The sequence below is a fragment of the Eschrichtius robustus genome, chromosome 9, assembly GCF_028021215.1.
Source record: "Eschrichtius robustus isolate mEscRob2 chromosome 9, mEscRob2.pri, whole genome shotgun sequence".
Classification (NCBI taxonomy): Eukaryota; Metazoa; Chordata; class Mammalia; order Artiodactyla; family Eschrichtiidae; genus Eschrichtius; species Eschrichtius robustus.
The window spans coordinates 22,653,511-22,674,012 of record NC_090832.1 but is presented as its reverse complement, the minus strand read 5'-3'; the positions used below and the strand labels follow the sequence as shown (position 1 = coordinate 22,674,012).

At 35.1% G+C, this 20,502-nt stretch overlaps 1 protein-coding gene across 4 annotated transcripts in view; it reads left to right on the top strand.

The window, feature by feature from the left end:
• Window positions 1-20,502, top strand: part of ADGRG6 (adhesion G protein-coupled receptor G6) — a 145,783-nt gene that overhangs the window by 86,550 nt on the left and 38,731 nt on the right. For all 4 annotated transcript variants that reach the window (XM_068550807.1, XM_068550805.1, XM_068550804.1 and 1 more), the window contains exons 6-11: window positions 7,501-7,586; window positions 10,810-10,862; window positions 11,876-11,938; window positions 15,620-15,762; window positions 18,511-18,622; window positions 19,961-20,025. In XM_068550807.1, coding sequence (XP_068406908.1) covers window positions 7,501-7,586; window positions 10,810-10,862; window positions 11,876-11,938; window positions 15,620-15,762; window positions 18,511-18,622; window positions 19,961-20,025 — 522 coding nt within the window. The remainder of the gene's footprint in view (window positions 1-7,500; window positions 7,587-10,809; window positions 10,863-11,875; window positions 11,939-15,619; window positions 15,763-18,510; window positions 18,623-19,960; window positions 20,026-20,502) is intronic.

Genomic DNA, 20,502 nt, shown 5'->3' with positions numbered 1-20,502 from the left:
TGATGGGGGTTAGAAGTGAGATTGAAGGAATAGAAACCTAAGCTCTCTTCTGTAGCTCCAGTGCGGGAGTAGAGGAGGCAGGGAGAAGGGGTGTAATTCATTATTATCTTTGTTTCCTTTCTGAGACATTATTTCTTGATATTATTATTGATGAATACCCTAAGAAAATAAAGTCATTAAGTAGCTTCTTTCTGTGAACTCAGTGTAGTTTTAAAATAGTTATATGAAATAGAAAAAAGCCTTAGTTTTGCTTAATTCAAGGTGTGAAGATTTTTTTTAAATTTTTATTTTGTTTTTTTCTTTTAATCTGAGGTAGGAATGATTCCTTGGGTCAAAGGACTAGATGCCCAGCTTTTTTTCCCCCTATGTCCTAAATGACCAAAAAGCATTTTCATATTCATTGATGTATTTTGCATTAAATAAATATAACTGATTGTTCATAATTTAAAAATATAAAAGACTTTCAAAAAGAATCCCCATTCTTAAGTGTTATATGTTACTTTGGAATGGAAAATTATTTTAGTTAAGAATACACATTTTGAATAAGGAATTCAATATTTTCTAAAGAGCCTTCAGAAGGTAAGTCTTTTGATAATCACTGAAATGTTTTAAACTTAGGTAATTTTTTTCTAATTAAGAGAAATACGTAACAAATGGTTATTGTACATAGAAAGGTACATCTTATACAAATATACTCCTAAGGTAAACTAAAGGAAAATTATGTGTATAGTTATTTTACTACTTACATTGTTCCTCCAGAATTTCTTGGAAAGGGTTACATAAGAGTTACATAATGGGTTATAACCCATTACGTAAGGGCTTAATCTTTGAGAGTTTTAGTAATATCAGAAGCATAGCCTTGACATACTGTTTTGAAAAGTCCCTCCCGTATGACTTGCCCTTATGAAATCCATTTTATCCATCAGTGTGTAGTAAAGTTTTTGGGATCTTTAGATGATTGATTTCATCTATACATTTCATTCTCTTTTGTTTTTCTTTACATTTACCTTCTCTAGGAGAAGTGCATTTTCCCCTGAGATTTTATTTTGCTAGTCTCAGTATATCAGAAAGACTGACTTTAGATAATTTTCAAGCTGACAGGTGCTGTACAGGCCTCCTTCTCTAACCTTTCTTTTTACAAACTTAGCAGACTGAGTTCTGGATAAGGTTTAGTCATTTGCTGTGTGGTCATCAGCCTCTTGATGGCAAACCTAGATCTAGAATCTAAATGTTCTTTCTCCATTCCCTTTGTGCCGGTTCCAGACTCTTATACAATATGGTATGAAAGGCCATGGGAATAGATTCTTAATGTGCCATAGAAAGCGTTGCTTCATTTTATGCATTATAACCTTGGGACTTGTGTTTAGTGGCAAGAAATGGTTTCCATTCCTCCTCTATATATTTTCATGCATTAACCATAGATTGCTCATCCATATTAACTTTCATGTGCTCCTTGCAAAATTACATCTTTCTCATCTTTATTACCAGCTACTGTAAACTCTCCTAGTACTACACCACCCACTGTCACCACTAACATGCCTGTTACTAATAGAACCGATAAACAAAGGAATGGTAAGAAATCATTATCCTTTATATTTGTAGTATGTCTGACTTGATGAAAAATTGTATTATAAGGGTGGAAGTATCTAATGTTCCAACAAAGTTTCTATTGTTAGAATCAATTGGTACATTTGTACATTTGTAAGACTAGTAAAATAAATATCACTTGACTCCCTTGAGTTCCCCATTCTAATGATCAATGGAATGAGTACGTTTCTAGTGCCACACTTCTGCACTTTTAGCTAAAATTTCTTTCAAAGGAAGCTTTAAGAGAAAGGCATTAATTTAAAGGAATTAATTTGCATTATACTAGAGATCTGAGAAGAAAAATATTCATCACATTCTGTCAGATTATTCTCTAAGGAAACTAGTTTTTAAAGCATTTTATAATCTCAAAAAACTAAATAATTTTAGTAATTTAATTTCTCACTAAGGCCAACTTTATGTTCAAACATTTGTGACAGCTAAATCATTTTTATATGGTAATACTTTGCTCTCTGTTTTTATTTGTTGAAGAATAATGGTTAGAATGTGATTGTATATCAATTAAATCATAAATCAATTATCGACTGACAAAACTTCAAGTAACTGCCAATACCTCCTGTTTTTTCCCTCTATATATACATGTTTTTGTTTATATTATTTGTAACTTGCAAATATAGCAGTTACATAAGATAAGAAATGAACTGGAGAAATGCCAGGTGAATTGAGTTATTATTTAATCCGCTGCCTATATTAACTACAGTGCATAGCCTTTTCGTAATTCAGAGTGAGTGATTTCAGTTTCTTCTAAAAAAGAGAAATTCCAATCAGGTGACCACACCATTGCTTCAAACACAGTAGTATTCTCAAATTTGAGGTATTAGAAACAAAGGAGGGGACTTCCCTGGTGGTGCAGTGGTTAAGAATCCGCCTGCCAATGCAGGGGACACGGGTTCGAGCCCTGGTCCGGGAAGATCCCACAAGTCGTGGAGCAACTAAGCCTGTGTGCCACAGCTACAGAGCCTGTGCTCTAGAGCCCACGAGCCACAACTACTGAGCCTGAGTGCCACAATTACTGAAGCCCACGTCCCTAGAGCTTGTGCTCCGCAACAAGAGAAGCCACCACAATGAGAAGCCCGCATACCACAGCAAAGAGTAGCCCCCACTCGCTGCAACTGGAGAAAGCCCACTCGCAGCAATGAAGACCCAAAGCAGCCAAAAATAAATAAATTAAATAAATTTAAAAAAAAAAAGAAAGAAACAAAGGAATTTTCTCAACCCCAATCATTTAACTTGCAAGGCCAAGACATCTGTAATATATCACCAGGGACCAAAACCCAGAGAAAAGAAACCCACATAGTTCATTTTTTCTTTTGGCTTTGGGGGTTACATCAACTTCCTGTACATTTGAGGACATTTAAATTGGAAGTATGGAATATTTTACATGAAACATAGATATAAATTTCATTAGGGATATAAAGACATCGATTCAGGGAAGTGTTCATGGTTATTCTGGTAGTTACACCAAGGAGATTTATGATGGAGCAAAAATTCCAACAATCCCCAAGAAAGCAACAGCAGCTGAAATTTCCAGTGCATATTTCATATGGACCCCAGCCAGTAGATGGGAATATTATAATTCTGACTAAGTATTTCAATCTTTGTATGAACATACAAAGAGCCTCTGTGGCATTCTCCCTCTAGGACTGGCACATCCTCTGCTGCCCAAGAACGTTTACATGATGCTTCAGAGTCCCTGACTTGGTGGAGTGGAGCTGTATTCACTCAATCATGTCATTTCTGACATTCTTGAAGAGAGCCTTGTTCAGTCCATCTCTCTCTGCGTCATAACCTTCACTGGAGTTTCAACAAAGCAAGCAAATGTTAGAATCAGTTAAAATGGTTTGACTTAGCCACTTTAAAGAAAAAAAAATCTAATTCAGATCATTCTTGATAAAAATGTAATCCTAGCACTTAAAAATATTTAAAAATATTTGAAAGTCATCATGTATTAGAAATAGTCTCAGAATTGTGTACTCAAATTTATGTACCATCTGAACAATTTTACCACATCCTTGAACCACCTCTACTATTTATTTAATAGTTTTTTCCCCTAAATTGACTCACTTTTTTACTTAAACATTTATATTCATATAAATAAATTAATATCACTGTTGTAAAATGAAACCAGTACTACTTGTTTTAAAATAGAAGTGAAAAAAAATAAAAAAATAAAAAATAAATAAAATAGAAGTGAAAAGTGAAAGTAAATGTAATGAAAACAATGCTGTTGAATTCTCTCTATATCCTATTGCCTTCTCACATCTCAGCACCTAAAGCCTTCATTATCTTTTTAAAAAGAGGGTAACAAAGGGTTAGAGACACACTGTAATTAAGATTTTTTTTTCTTTGGTGTAGTCAAATTTGAAATAATTGAAAAGAGAATTTCTTGTTTACCTTGTGAATAAATGGGATTTAGTGTCATGTCCTTGACTATCTAAGGTTATTCACATACTGTCAACAATTTCAAATATACTTTTCTTATTCCTTGGGAAACTGATGTAGTAAGCATTCTCAGGCCTATGATCTGATATATTAGGGAACCCTGTTTTGTTCACTGTAAGAAAGATATACAGCTATCAAATCTGTTATCTACCTTATCTAGTCCTTTAAACTCTGGACTATTAAAGAGATTTACTGAGTTCGTCAAGCATGATATGCTGGTGTCAGAAGGGAGAGGGATTGAGATTGTTTGGCAATCAGACATATTTTTTCAGTGTATCAATCAAATTTATCTTCCTGGCTTTTGTAAAATGTTCCTATCCCCCTGTGTAAAGTTCTTTCTGTTATTTTTCAATAGGATTTTTATCTGATACTTCAGATTATATACTAAGAAAATCTTATCTTCTAAGCTACTTTTCATAAACAGATATTTCAGTATATGAGAGATAATCTAGGTATTCCTACAAATAACCTTTGTGCCTTCTGCATTACATTCCCAAGAAAAGCTCTTGGACTAATCATTGTTTCCATTCCAAATCATATGGTCTATGCTTGAAACATCACTGTACTGCTGCTGAATATTAGACTTTTGTGAGGTTAACACAAGCAATCCAAGTAAGGAACTAACTTTGTTAGTCCTTATTATTGTTCTAAAAACCTAACTTACAAGTGCAAATTGTATCATTGCCTCTAGTTTCTCACATACGTTTGACTACTCAAAAAAATTCACTCTCAGGATATTTGTGTGCACCCAACAGTCAATCTAGCTTTATATGCCAAGTATCTTAAAGAAATCATGTGTGTAGGATGAACAGGACTCCAGTCATATTATAAATGCCAAGGTCATACTATAATTGCCACATCACCAGTTCAGAGAAATAATCTTGAATCTAAAATAACATTTGGTTTATACTTTAACATTTATCTTTTCAAATGTACGTTTTAAAGCCTACCTTTTCAAACCTATATTTCATACCCTTGAATGGAGAATAAAGTAGTGTCTGTCATTTCTATATCTTTCAAGAAACTCTCAGGAGAGTGTTAAGAAGATTAAAAAAGGGAAAGATAATTGGAGAAAGATCTGCAGACAGGAACATGTTTTGATACCACATCTGTTATGGCAAGCAATGGTTTCTACTTTGAAGTTTTGTGTGGCTGGACGAGTTATCTAATTGGAAAAAAGTCTATCACAAATTCTTCAGGCTTGGATGTCATTAGTAGGACAATACATCTTTTGAAGTGTCTGGAACATATGAAGATTTGTGAATAGCTTTTCTACTGAGACACAATGTGAGTTGTTACATCTATAGGAGAAGGCAACTTGACTACTAGGAGGACAGGGAAAAGCCTGCATCAGTGTGTCTTAGTTGTGCGTTCTCTGTAATGGCAATGCTTGAGAGAATTATTTCACTGCAGTCCAAAATGTCCCCTCCAGTGGACATTTTATCTTGCTTTGACAATTCATTCTTGGACATTTCTTAGGATTACTTGTTGACTACATTATCCAAAAAGTTTAAATAAGTATAACCAGTAGACACTATTGAATAATTTTGCTAAATATATAAATACCTCATTCTGAGGCTTCTGAAGAGAGACTACTGGAAAATGATCCACAGCACCGGATAATCTCTAACACTTAGGGGTAGGTTCTTTGGTATATTCACATATTTTATTTAGCATAAGCAATGTGACTCTAGGGAGAGTCATATATTTATAAACTGATTTAGGCTGACTCTGATATGTAATGTCTTTCTTATTTATAAAAACTGAATTGGGAAAAAAGTGTGGAAATATTTTAAATTTAAACAAAAACATCTTAAGCGTTTGGATGCTTCCATAAAATTTCAGAAATGTGAATGATTAAAAATACTGATTTTTAGTATTTTGCAGGATTCTCCTGAGAGGGAAGGAATACAACTCCTAACATAAACACGTGCTTTAGGTCTCCATCTAGTGGTAGCTTGTCAGTTACTTTATTGGCACCGGGGAACATGCCCAAAATATCCCTCGGATCCTGACATCAATATAGAATCCTGGACTTCTGCAACTTGAATTTCCTCGCGTTCATTCAGAATGTCCATGATTTGATATGATGAGAGTTACAGTGTAAACAGGTTTTTTTTTTTTGTTTTTTGTTTTGAATTATTATCATTTATTTTAAATATACTCCTGGAATTATTTTTCATTCAGAATGTTTTTTAAAGGAACATGAGGTCAGGATCATTAAAATACCTGAAGAGTTTTAGAAGCTGGAATAATAGTATGCATAAATTAAACCAAATATCCTTGGACTTGTACCAATTTCATAGATTTATATTATTACACCTGGGAGTGGCGATTTATTTTAGCATGAGTTTCTGACCCCTGTAGTGGAAAAACATTCCTTTAGGAGTGTGACTGGAATTGGCATTTTGGTAGATTTGGGAGTTCCCAGAGGCATACTTTTGTACTTTTATCTACTACCTCCCCCAAATCTTCATTAAATCTATTTCCCATTGTTTTAATTATATACTTTTACATTTTCTATGCATACTTTTCTCATGTTTGTAAGCATGAAGATAGATGATTGATTGACAATAATGAAGAATCAATATTTTTTTCTCTATATAATCTACCATATTTAAAAAGTTCTTTTCTGATTAGCTACTTTTAGTAAGGTACTCTATAACACACATAGAGAGAGATTTAGCAAACCCTGGCTGGTCAGTTTGATTTTCATTTAAAAAAAAAAGAAAAAAAAAAAATATATATATGGCAGACTACTTTAAAGATTGCACCCTGCCACCCCGCCGAAAAAAGCTGAACCTCTTCTGACATAGGATTTTCTTTTAAAAGCAAGTGAGTCCAGTTAAAATTCCATCTGCAAATATTCTTTCTTTTTTCCCCCTTTACTTGATACAAATGACTACATTTATAGAATTTTGATAAAAACTCTGGTGAAATACAACCCAATAACTTAGTAGAAGTAATTGCTTTAGTGGAGAGGGGCAAGAGGACAGAGATGATAAGGGGCTGTGGGCCAAAAATATGCAATGCCTGTTCTTTTCCAAATTAAGTTCTGCCCATCATCTTACTCAAGTTTTCACATTCCAAACTATCATTCTTCATAATATAGAAAAAAAGGATAATTTTTTGTTACAAGAAATCAAATTGTACCTGAAAAATCACCATTTTACATACAGGAGATAGAATTCTATCGAGCTAAAAAATACGAAGAAACATATGCAGGTGATAATTTAGAAGCAATGACTTCATAAGAGTAAACTAAATGATAACTATTTCTAAAAAGTTGCAAAGGTCAATGAGAATGAAATTAAAATATCTTGTAAATTTTCTGTACCTATGTAGAAGGCGTTTCTTTTAAATTGTATGAAATCATGTCCTTGTAAGTGTAAGTTGGTAAGTATATGACTGTAAAATATAATTAATGGACTAAATCTTATTTCCAATGGACAGATGGAATTATTTATAGAATTTTCATAGAGATTCAAAACATCCTTCGTCACCCCGAGGTAAAAGTACAGAGCAAGGTGGCCGAATGGGTAAGTGAATTGTAAAATTTCTTTATTGGCGTTAAACCTTTAATCTCTGGAAATCTGGAAAAGACTCTACTGTCTAACTGAATCCACAGATCATACTGACACATAGATACTATTCATTATAAATGTATGTATAGATATATAAGTGAGAGATTGCACTTTTGAATAGAAAGAGAGATACATTTGAATAAGGACAAGAAACTGAGCCTAATAGACTATTATGTCAAATAAGAAAGGTGTCCCACAAATGGAAAAGTATTTTGAGAGGTATCTTTATTTACTGTTATAGCCATACATTTCCAGCACTTTGTTTTTGTTTTGTTTTTTTAAAGCAGTGAAAGCAGATTTTATTCAGTAACCACTGACAGTAGGAGAACGTGCTGAGCCCCATTCTGATTTGTGCAGATGTGACTGCGGGTTTTAAAGGAACAGTGAGGGTGGAGGGAGGAGGAATGGCAGGGGCTTGAACAGAGTCAGGAAAGTGAAAAATTACAAAAAAGTGGGAGGGGTGGTTGGTCCATAAGAAACCCTTCTGGGGTTGCTAACTGGTACCTATCGAAGTTAGGCTCCTACCCTCCCACAGAGGCTGGGAGATGGGCCCTATCTTCAGGTGTTGGCTGGAACAAGCAATGAATTAATTCATTTGTTCAGCACTGTTTATAAAATTACATTTCTTATTTTTTTATTTAATTGAGTGTTTGATTCAAAAACCACTAAGTATAAAAAGACATATCATGGGGCTTCCCTGGTGGCGCAGTGGTTGAGAATCTGCCTGCTGATGCAGGGGGCACGGGTTCGAGCCCTGGTCTGGGAAGATCCCACATGCCAGGGAGCAACTAGGCCCGTGAGCCACAACTACTGAGCCTGCGCGTCTGGAGCCTGTGCTCTGCAAGAAGAGAGGCCGCGATAGTGAGAGGCCCGCGCACCGCGATGAAGAGTGGCCCCCACTTGCCGCAACTGGAGAAAGCCCTCACACAGAAACGAAGACCCAACACAGCCATAAATAAATTAATTAATTAATTAAAAAAAAAAAAAAAAGACATATCATGAATATCTTTCACCATCCTTGACACTCATCTGCCTGGAGGCCAACCTGTCTGCACAGAAATCACTGTTAGTTTTTCTTGGGTTTTTCAAGAACTTGCTTGTGAATGTAAAAGAAAATGACTATACATTCTTATTTTTTCCTTTTATATTAAAAGTAGCATATTGCACACACCATTCCACACTGTACTTATTTTTGTCATTGCCAGATTTGCAATATCAGTACACAGAGACTGTCCTTATCTTTTTTAAAAAAAACAGGGTACAGTATTCCATTATGTGGCTCTCTAGTCATTTATTTAACAAGTTTTCTGCTGATGGATATTTGGGTTATAATTGAATTAACCAGTATTCTTTGGTGAAAATTTTGGTAATTTCCAATTTTAAAAAACCCTAAGCATTTTATTTTCTTATTTTTCTTACAAATACAGCCTAAGGATTAAAAAAATTTTCCTCTTCTCTATAACAATATCAAAAATTTAACTTTCCATAAGTTTCTATTTTTTCTATTATTTTATGTCCTATCTACAGCATACTGTGGGACCGTGTACTGTTTTTATGTACTACTACAGTTCAGACAATTTTTGTGAAAAAAGTCATTTGTCATTTGGGTATACATTCTGAAGTAACAAAAATAGGTTTTCGTACATGGTAGCTGTCTGATAAATGTGTCCTTGGTAGCAAAAGAAAGTTAAACCATACAAGGAGAGGTAGTGGTGATAAAACTTTATACATACATATATATGTTTATATGTAGATAGATATTGATATAGATAGATATTTGAAGAATGGTAGGAAGACATAGTCTTATTTTTAAAGGCAAGAAAGGGCTTTACTGAATGAGTATAATCTTGCATCTTGTTTTCTTTCCAGCATTCTTCTCTCTGCTTTTTTAAAGTCAGAATGTTTTCAAAAGTAAACTTCTATTTTTTAAATTTATTTTATTGAAGTATAGTTGATTTACAATGTTGTGTTAGTCAAAATATAAAATTCTTTATTTTCATTCTCAAAGGAACCACTTCTAATGTTATTAATTCTGTAAATTAGCATTCATTGGAAAGTTTGTGCTTTAGACAAGGTATAATTTTACATTTATGTTTATTTCATGCATGGTTTTCAACATAACATCATTTTTATCTGAAGCTAAACTTTAATGGACACTTTTCCGTTAAGGTGTAAGATACCAGAGCAGATATTTGATAACAGGAAAATATAAGTGGTGTCCCTGTTTCATATTATTACTATTTATAATTTAAAAATAATTTAATGCTTCTTGCCAGAATTTCCTAGAATTTACATTCATTTTAAAAATGCTTACAAGGAAGGCTAAATGTGTGTATGAAACGAGACCTAAAAAACTCTTTGGAGGAGATATATAAGTAAGAGAATTTAGTGTCAGTAAAGAAATGGTGTTTTGTGATTGTATTAGACAATGCATATGGGAGGTTTTTATTTATATTGAGAGGAATCCAGTGCTTCATTAAAAAGTCTGGTGCTGAGACCCATAAAAATTTTTAAATGACCACATAACAATTATAACACAGTTCCCCATAATGTTGAACTTTTTTGTTTCTTTAAAGGTTTATATTGTTAACTTATAATTTTTCTTACTACTAATATTCTTATGAGATGGTAATTGCTAGAAAAACATATGTTAATGCATTTCAGTGTTTGTTGAATGAAGAATATGGAAGGTGCATATTGTGCTCATCTTCCCTGTGTACCCTGTTGGAGCTAAGTTTTCAGTGTTACAGCTAATTTGAAGGCCCATTACAGAGAAAGCCCTTTATAATATGGGCTAGAGACGAAAGTATAGCGTTTGTACACAGCCCAGACTTGGGTTCCAGTCTGGGATCTGCTGCTTCTTAGTTGCAACTTGGTCAAGCTATTTCATCTCTATGAAGCTCAATTTCTTCGTGTAATGGGTGGGAGGACAGTGCAGATAATACCTATCTCATTAGTTGTTGTGAGAATGAAGGAAATAACATTTGTAAGGTTCTTGGCATACAGTGGTCTAGTAACTGTTATCTGTACTTTCTCTTTCACTGCTCTAGCTCTTCGGAATTTTCCCAGGGTCTTATTTCACTAACACTTTATGGGAGAGAAGAAACTGGATTTAAATTCTTTTAAAAAATTATTTAAAAGTATTACTCAAACTTATCCTTTTCTATTGTATTTTCAGCTCAATTCAACCTTCCAGAATTGGAACTATACTGTTTATGTGGTTAATATCAGGTAAATGACAGAATAAATTGAGAAATAAAAAGTAGTGTCTAATTTAATACTTCTGTCTCCCTCTCTCTCTCCCCCTCTCTCTCTGGTTATTCCTGCACACACATACATGTAAGTACAGACATACACACCATATTCATAATCTTTCTAAAACAACTCTATATTATATCATTTCTTTGCACAAAAACTTCAATGATGCAGCAATGGTTTTAAAAATTTTGATTGTAGATCCCAATCATTTTTAAAAATGTAGTTTGTACTTCCAAAATATATTTGTGATTTTAAATAAATTGTATATATGCATGTGTGTATATTACTTAACCAATATATTATGTTATAATGTATCATAAACTGAGAGGATAATTAAATATAAATGGAAGTTCTGTTAGTTGCTTCTCACACCCCAGTAGATCATCTAGAGCACCCCCTGGGTTGCATGCACCCCAGTTTGGAGACCATTTTTCTACAAGATATCTACAGTCTGATTGCAACTTGGCTTTTCAAAATTATCTTTCACTAATCTTATATTTAAACACTCCACTGAATCTCTAGCAGATAATGTCATTTACCTGTCTTCCTCTGCACCTTGTTTTTACAGTTTTATACTTAAGTTAGTTTCTAAAGTGTATTTGATGAACCCTAAGCATGTTTTCTGTGAACCTAAGAGATGTAATAACACAGCAAAAGGGATCAAAAAGTCAAATTAGTTCAGGAGCTAAATTATTAAACAAACTAAAGCAAATTTCTGTATATCCAAGCATCTCAGGTTCTTTCGTGTACTGATATGCATCATGAATCTTAGAGAGAGAGAGAGAGAAGGCACGTAGCTGTCAAGCTTTATTTGGCCATGGAGCTGTTTTGTCTCAGGCATATGAAAGAACTAGGACCTCAGAACACACATTTGCAAACACGGACTTAGAATGTCCTTTCTGCCTCTTTCTCTCACGTCCTCAAATCTTGTTGTTGATCGTGCAGCAGATGAAGTTGATAATGAATGTACTTATTTGTATTTTTAGTTTTCACCTGAGCGCGGGAGAGGACAAGATTAAAATGAGGAGAAGCATTGTGAATGATCAAAGGTAACGCTGACAAAGTCTTGCAGAAAATGGAACATCTTTTCTCTCGCTCTCTGTTTTGACTGTCTGGTAGAGAAATGAAATCAGTGAGGTAGGAGAGAAACATTTCAATCCAGTAGCACATTTAAATTATGTCTTTAGCTCTAGTGGACAGTCTTTTTTCTCTGCAGTTAAAACTGTAATATAGCAGACTGGGTAGAAATGTACATCTGATAAAAAATAATTCAGAAGTAGAACATTTATTAGTTTTAGTATTTCCAGTTTATGATAGCCAATTACCTCTTATTTGGAATTTCAGAGACCTTCAAAGAAAGAAAATAATTGTAGTGTTATTTCAAGTAAGGTACTTATGTACCATAGCATCTAATAATATGGGTAATAGATGCTGAAATATTTTCAGCATTCAAAGCCATCAGCTAATTTTCTGAAGTCTTCATTTTTAAATTTATATCAAGGTCATGACTTATGCAGGCAGGTAATTTAATGGATATGTTCACCATATGTAATCAGTTGGCATTTAAAGGCCAACTGTTCTTAAAAAATAATGGAAACTCCTAAATGAAATAAATGTAGTTGTGTTCAGGTAATTGCATCTCCGCAGAATAAAAAAATTAGTTGGAAAGCAAAAGTTCACATCTCTTACTCAGTTTCAATTGACTGAATTAATATTATGTATTTACAACTATAATGATGGAATATATCTCTTTTCAAGTGATACATTCTTACTATGAGAAGCTAGTAATAAAATTTCATATGAGAGTTGACTAGAGAGTTTTCTTATTTTTTTTCTTTTTCTATTCGGCATCTGGTTAGGGAAAGTTGTTTTTTATTTTCTGGAATTGTTCCTTTTCCTTTGTGATCTAAAGAACAAATAATGTACTTAATGTATTTTAACACTGTATTCTTGATGGTAACAGGACTTTTCTCCTCTATTTAGGCAAATAATTTCTTTTTTCCAAACCTTACTGCTAGATCATATTGAGCCTTGAATAATGGATCCAGCAATTATCTGGATCCCTTTGCTGGACACTTTGTCTTGCAATTGTGGCAGCCCTAGTTCAGGGTATCTCCAATGGTATACCCTCTGCAGAGGGCTCAGACTGAGATTCTAACAGTGCAATTTTATAAGAAGAGCCAAATAACATATTTCTCGGAAGTATAAATATATTAAACCAATGCTTCTTGGAAGCATAATCATCATCCCCATCCTCATCATCATCATCATTGTAACCTTCATCACAGTGTCTCCTTACATTTGCACAGCACTTTATGACTCCAAGCACTGTCACATTCACTGGCTCATTTGCTTCCCTCTCCCAATTACTCCCTGACATAGATAAGGCAGGTAACAACCTGCCCTTTCAACCAGTGACAAAACTAAGACCCAGTGAATTGCCCAAGATCAACCAACCAATATGAAAAGCCAGGATTTCTGACTTTGTGCTCCCACGCTGTAGTCCCACTTAACGTGATTCTTCTACTACCTGACAATACTAAAATCAGCCATCATGAATATATGTCAGCACCTTAGAAACTCTTGTTCAAAAAACATTTAAATTCATGGAATCTCAGTTTCCTGTCTGTCAAACCAATGGGTAATTTTACAGAAAATTATAGGGAGAATGAACTTAGACAATGTATATGGGAAAATCCACACATTTTGTTTTTCTTTGGTATGAACTCCGGCATTGCTTTAAAATTTGTTCTTACTGGCTTTACCTCCCTTTCTTTCTTTCTGCTCGCTGTTTCTTTTATGTTCGTGGATGATCCTTTATAGTCTCTCATAGTTTTTGTCCAAACAACGATCTACTAGTCTTCACACACGCTTTTTTCCCCAACCTTTTCTTTCAATCGGATTGTAACACTTAACACAGACCCTAGCTTTAGATAATGCTATCATACTCTATTACCTAGACAGACAGGAAACCAAAGCTGCAGAGACTGGTTTATTCAAATAAAGAACAATTGATAGTAACAACAGATAGAACTGGACTTTACAGAACCATAAAAGAGTTTCAGTTTCCAGGATGAGAGAGGAAAGCAACACAGATAAGACCTGTGAAAACGCACCGTCATTCTTGAATTGCTGAATTTGGGTCAGTACCATCCACATTGTACTGTGTTCTCAATATTCAAAGGAAGTTAAAGGTCATATTCCCAACTATAAATTCTCAGTTACTGGAGTGGCAAAGGTTAGTTTCCAACAATAATTTAATCAAGGGATACTTTTTTTTTAATAGGCCATTGAACAAATTATTAAGCTATCACAATTCACCATTATATTTCACATCTATGTTTGTCTCACCCTGAAATATGACTCATATACGAACATTAAGCAGTAAATGATTTTAGAGATAAATAGCTTTTCAGAGTGAATTATGAGAATTGTGAAGTATGTTGTCCTTGAGATTAGCACAGATAGTTAGGGAAAAAATAGGGCTACTTTTAAATTTCACCTAACTTTGAATAGCAAATATTTCACTTTTCTTTTTTTAAGCATCACAAATATGTTAATACTCTATTTCATTTATACTGATACCCACAGAATTTCATAAATAAAATATGCTACTGCCTCTCCACTGAGGACTTCATAGTAAAACAGTTCTACTGAGTTCACTTTGGCATCTTTTGATTTCTGCTCTTGACTACAGCTGTGATTATAATTGAACAGAAAACTATATTACTTCAAATTGTAGAACCAAAGTTTTGGTGGGGCTTTTAGGATATGTCTCTGCTTCCCATAGAGGTATTTTCTTTTTAAAGACATGCAGGGTCAGGCAGTCTATAAACTTCTTCAGTGACATGCTGACCAATCACTGAGTGAATTTCAAGTACTTATTTTGTAACTTTTCAGTGTACAAAGTACTAGTAAATGCTTCATGGAGTTAGAAAATCATTTATCACAATTCTGGAGAAATTGCAATGTATTTGTAAACAACACTTAATAATTTCAAAAGTTAAAAGTTTAATCAGATTAGTTGAAATTCTAATTTTTCTTGAAAAACTTTAGTTTTTGCTTTAAAGAAACAATGTGAAATTAACCACAAATATGGCCTTTCTTGCATGTATGCTATAAAACATTACTTAAAAGTATTTCTCGGGGTTTCCCTGGTGGTGCAGTGGTTGAGAATCTGCCTGCTAATGCAGGGGACATGGGTTCGAGCCCTGGTCTGGGAAGATCCCACACACCACGGAGCAGCTGGGCCCGTGAGCCACAATTACTGAGCCTGCGCGTCTGGAGCCTGTGCTCCACAACAAGAGAGGCCGCGATAGAGGCCCGGGCACCGCGATGAAGAGTGGTCCCCGCTCGCCGCAATTAGAGAAAGCCCTCGCACAGAAACGAAGACCCAACATAGCAATCAATCAATCAATCAATCAATCAATAAATCTTTAAAAAAAAAAATCTCAGTAATTTAAAAAAAAAAGAAGTATTTCTCAAAAGAAATGGGGTGATATGATAGATAATACAGGCAGTATCTTATAAAATCTATTCATATTGAGATTATTTTAACATTTTAATTAGTGCAGTGGCAGAAGTCTTTGAGTGCCTTGGCATATTTCTTCAGTCTCAGCACTTTATGGTCACCCTCTTACTACCATATCCAAATGTTCTATTTTTCCACCCAAAAAACAACCAACTGGTCAATAGAGCCAACAACAGTTCTATCTGAATTGTTTTCCTAGGTTGGCGATTTGGGCCCTTCTAGTTTACAATGCTACCAACAATCCCGATTTAGAAGGAAGAACCATTCAGCAGAAGCTCTTAAGAAATAATGAGTCCCTGGATGAGGGCTTGAGGCTACATAGAGTGAATGTGAAGCGACTGGGTGAGTGCCTTTAATTTTTTTATAGTATGTGTTTTATGTGACTACTATCCAGGTTTAATTGAAACGACAACAAAAATATTCTTCCTTTGTGTGTTTGCTTATTTAAAGCTATTTTTTTCTGATGATAAATTCATCCTATTGGTGACATTGTTAACAAATGGGTGACAAGGTTAGCATAAAAGATAGTACCTTGATACCTGTGAATCCAGGGGAATGAAAGTGGCAGATGAAAGTTTATACCCTATTTTAGGAACCTATTATGAAAATACTAAGAACATGAGCAAAATGCCAAGATAACCTTGACCAGAATTGGCTTCAACTTTAGGAATAAAGAGAGTGTGTGTGTGTGCATTTGGGATCTCTAATGAGGTAAATCTTATAAAAGACTATTTCTTGTTTTATAAAACATCCTCATCTCTTATGTTCTCTGTCTCCATTAATGATACCACTGTCTTTGCTGGAATAGGCCAGAAATCTGGGAGTTATCCTGGACCTAGATTCAGTTCTCACCTGGACACCATTCACATCCTAAACTCCAGCCACAGGTGTGGTGCTTCCAGCACCTCCCCAAACATGCAGTGCTCTTTTCTCTGTCTTTGCCCACACTTCTCTCCTCTCCTCTCACTGCCCACCTGATGATCACCTATATAGTATTAAGGACAGTCCAAAGTCACCTCTCCTATGAAGCCTTTTCTCACATCATCATGTACGAATAGATATCACTGTCTTGGAGACTCCACTTCAAGCTGTCCACAGACCTAGAGCACCGTACACATTAGAAGACCCTTGAATTTGACTGGACTTGTTTGTGTTCATATATACATTTTCTTTAAACAGGAATTTCCTCTGGCTTGAGAACACATCTTATTTTTCTAACACCCTCACTTCCTACCTCCCCCCAGCAACCAGCATATCCCCCAGCCCTTAAATACCTGAATAAATAAACGAATGAGGCTTGATGGGCATATTTTAGAAAAGTAAATGATCAAAATATGGATAACAAAAAGTAAAGTTATCATTCTAATGTTATGATGACAGTTGATTAGGTATATTAGTAGAGCTCAAAAGAAAGGGAAACTTTGACACATTTCCTTATACACACATGCAGGAGGTTGAAGTGGGGGAAGCAGCTATTCCTCAGCCTCTAAGAGCATGATTATGACTGAGGCCAGAATCACAATGTAAATAAAGAAGCAGGCATCTTTGCTTCTGTGAGAAACCACCCATCTCTAATGTGTCAACATACACAGTTACGGTCAGCCCCCCATTTCCACGGGTTCTGCATCTGTAGATTCAACCAACCTTGGATCGAAAATATTTGGGGGAAAAAATTCAGAAAGTTCCAGAAAACAAAACTTGAAATATACATTATATTTAAAACTATTTACATAGCTTTTACACAGTATTTGTTATTATAAGTAATCTAGCGACGATTTAAAGTGTACAGGAGGATGTGCATAGGTTATTGCAAATATTACACCATTTTACACAAGGGACATGAGCTTCCTCGGATTTTGTTATCGTGTGTGTGTGTGTGTGTGTGTGTGTTGGGGGGTGTGTTTCCTGGAACCAGTCCCTGGAGGATACTGAGGGATGGATGTATAAGGAACTCGTTGAGGTTAAAGAATGCAAATCATCATTATCGTCGTCAACAACAGCAGTTTCTGAGCCTCTGTGGGAAAACGCTTGCTTATTTAATAAACAGAGCTTCTTGGGGATGAGCAGAGTACAAACGCTGCCCTTTCACGCAGAAGGGTCTCCACGGAGAAGGAGCTTGACGAATGGTAGTTTGTACGTGACAAAGGAGCCTCATGAGAACCAACCTTATCTCTGTCCTCAGAGGCTGAGGAATCCCTGAACAGCTCTCTCTGCATACTTAGACAAGTAATTTATACCACTTCATTTAAATTCTATACTTTATTGTTCTTCTGCAAGTGGGTCTATGAAGAAAAATTTCCACCAATTGGAAAAAAAACCTCAGAATATAAATAGGAAAGTTATTTGAATGTTCAGTTGGTGAGTACAATACTGGTTCCCAGTAGTCTTAGTGTAACTTACTATTTTTCAGTACTGAAATACGAGATTTTGTTGTTGCTGTTGATATAGTGCTTTTGTTTTGATATTTTTTATGTGTAAAATCTGAATCATTTATGTCATAAAACTCACTTGGAGAGTTTTCAAACAACAGGTGGGATGATTTGAAGATGAAGGCGTATGTGTGGGATGTGTGGCCTACGGGCGTCTTCTTGTCATTCCCCCAGCAAACGTCCAGGTCAAAGATGCTTTCAGAGCAGCTAGAAAATGTTTCCATAAAATATGCTGGCAACTCAATGACAACACTATTGAGGCACTATTTTATAGGCTTTCACCTTTGAAAAAGATTAAATTACATTTTGAATTTTTCAGGACAGTTTTCATTTTACGTAGTGTTTTTTTTTTTTAATAAACCTCTGTTTTACTAATTTTATCTACTAATGATTTACATTAGAATGATATTGTAAGTTTCATGTTTATACTTGCATAAGTGTGTTTTTTTATTTGATAGTTTCGTAACATGTGATTTAAAATATGAAAAGTAGTTAACGTTTATTTTTCATAACTTCTAAACTTGTACAAATTCTGAACATAAAAACCTAGTATTTTAGTATTGCATGGAATAAATACCTAATTACCAACATTGTTGTTTTGTTCTCATCTTGCACCTCTAATTTCAAAAAAGAGGTTAATATTTCTCGTATTTTCGCATAGGTATATGTCATGATGATGAGGACCCCAAAGGCTATAAATGGCCGGCCATCCAACCTTCTGTATACAATGCTCCCTGTCCAGGGAAGCCGGGCTTCTATGCTTCACGGACATGGTAATACTTTCTTTTTTTAAAAAAAAATATTTATTTACTTTATTTATTTATTTGGTTGTGCCTTGTCTTAGTTGCGGCAGATGGGCTCCTTAGTTGCGGCAGGCAGGCTCCTTAGTTGCGGCATGCGAACTCTTAGTTGCGGCGTGCATGTGGGATCTAGTTCCCTGATCAGGGATCGAAACTGGGCCTCGTGCATTGGGAGTGCAGAGTCTTATCCACTGTGCCCCCGGGGAAGTCCCTGACTCTTGCCAGCAAATTCCATGTAACCTACCTTCCCAGGGTTACAGGTGTTGCACCGTAGTTCCCCTGCAGTGTATATTAATTGGAAAGAAGGGCGGGAATCTCTGTGTATGTCAAATCCATGGGAGGTAAAGACGAGACAGGTAGGTTACCAAGAAAAGCCTTTTTTTTTCTCTCCAAGCAACATGCTAATTTAGGCTTCTCCAAAGAAAGACGGAGCAATTTGGAAACCAGAGGGTGGTTCTAGAGCAAAGCACCTTATGTGTGGATGAACAAACTCACAGCCTCATAGCATACATCTGACATTCTGAGTCTTTTTAACTTTTTGGAGTGGTTATTGTTGGAAGGGGAAAGAGACAGTAAAGAGAATAAAGACAAGATCCAGGTTAGGGCAGTCTGCTAGTGGAGACTGTTAGGGTGTGGATTTTTCCTAAGTATTGAACGGAAACCTCAGACAGGTTGACTGCAGAGGATTCACCGAATAACAAGTCAAATCTAGTTCCTCACCCTCCACCCCTCTTCAGTTAGAGTTTTCTTGCAGGGAAATTCAGACACTGAAACTGCCCACATAGAAATACTTTGCCCCCACTGCTTGGTTTGACATGTGGTGGAGAGGAAAGAAAGGGGCTTCAGAGCCTTGCGGACATGGATTTGAATTGTAGCTCTACCTCTTCCTGGCTGTGAGACCTTGGAAAATTCCTTGATTTAGCTAAGTCTATTTCTTCATCTATAAAATGTGGATTATAATCTGCTTTACAGAGTTAAGTGAAATCAAAATGAGATTTTATCTGGAAAGTTCTTAAAGCAGTACTTGATCCACGTTACCAGCTATGCTTTTTAACCTTAGTAACCTGATGTAGCCTAGGTTACAATAGGCTATTGCTAGTATTTTGTTTCCCTGATGCATGCACCTGATTTCTTTTTCCAATAAGAACTTTTAATATGAGTTTTATGTCAATGTATTATAGTCTTATCTTCAAATGAAACTTACCTAGATATTAAGGGAAATTCTAAAGCTTATTATTAAGTAATTTTGTCAGCTATAGTGTCATTTATGCCAAATATTTAAAATACCTTTTTTGTTTGTTTGTTTTATAGTCATCATGACCCTGCCAACACATCTCTAGCCTACTGGGGGCCTCCTGATATCTCCAATTGCTCAAGTAAGTGAGAGATTTGTCTTCAGTTCTCAAAGGCAAAATGAGATGACCTCGAGCTTCACAATTTTCATTCTCTTCAGACATGTTCTTCTGTTCTGTGATACCACTGTAATATTAAAAGCTAAGCAAATGATTGCTTCACTCACTTAAGATAGAAAATACTGTTTTGCCTCATTCTGACTTTCTGTTCTATTCATTCTGTAGGAGATTAAAAATAGTAAGTAAATTTTGGAGAAGAGAATATATAAATTGAAATTTGTATCAATGTTTTATAGTTCTATATTTTTTTTAAGCAGCAAATATATACTTATTTAGTGATTCTGGGGGTATCTCTCTTAGAACCATTTGTGAATATTGGTCCCTCCAAGTTATTTACCTAAGCTGCTTAAAAGCACAATTTGTGTCTTACTAAAGAGAGAAATTAGTTTCTGAGTATAAAGAAATACTGTTGTCCTGTTAAAATTGTGGTAAGGGGTACAC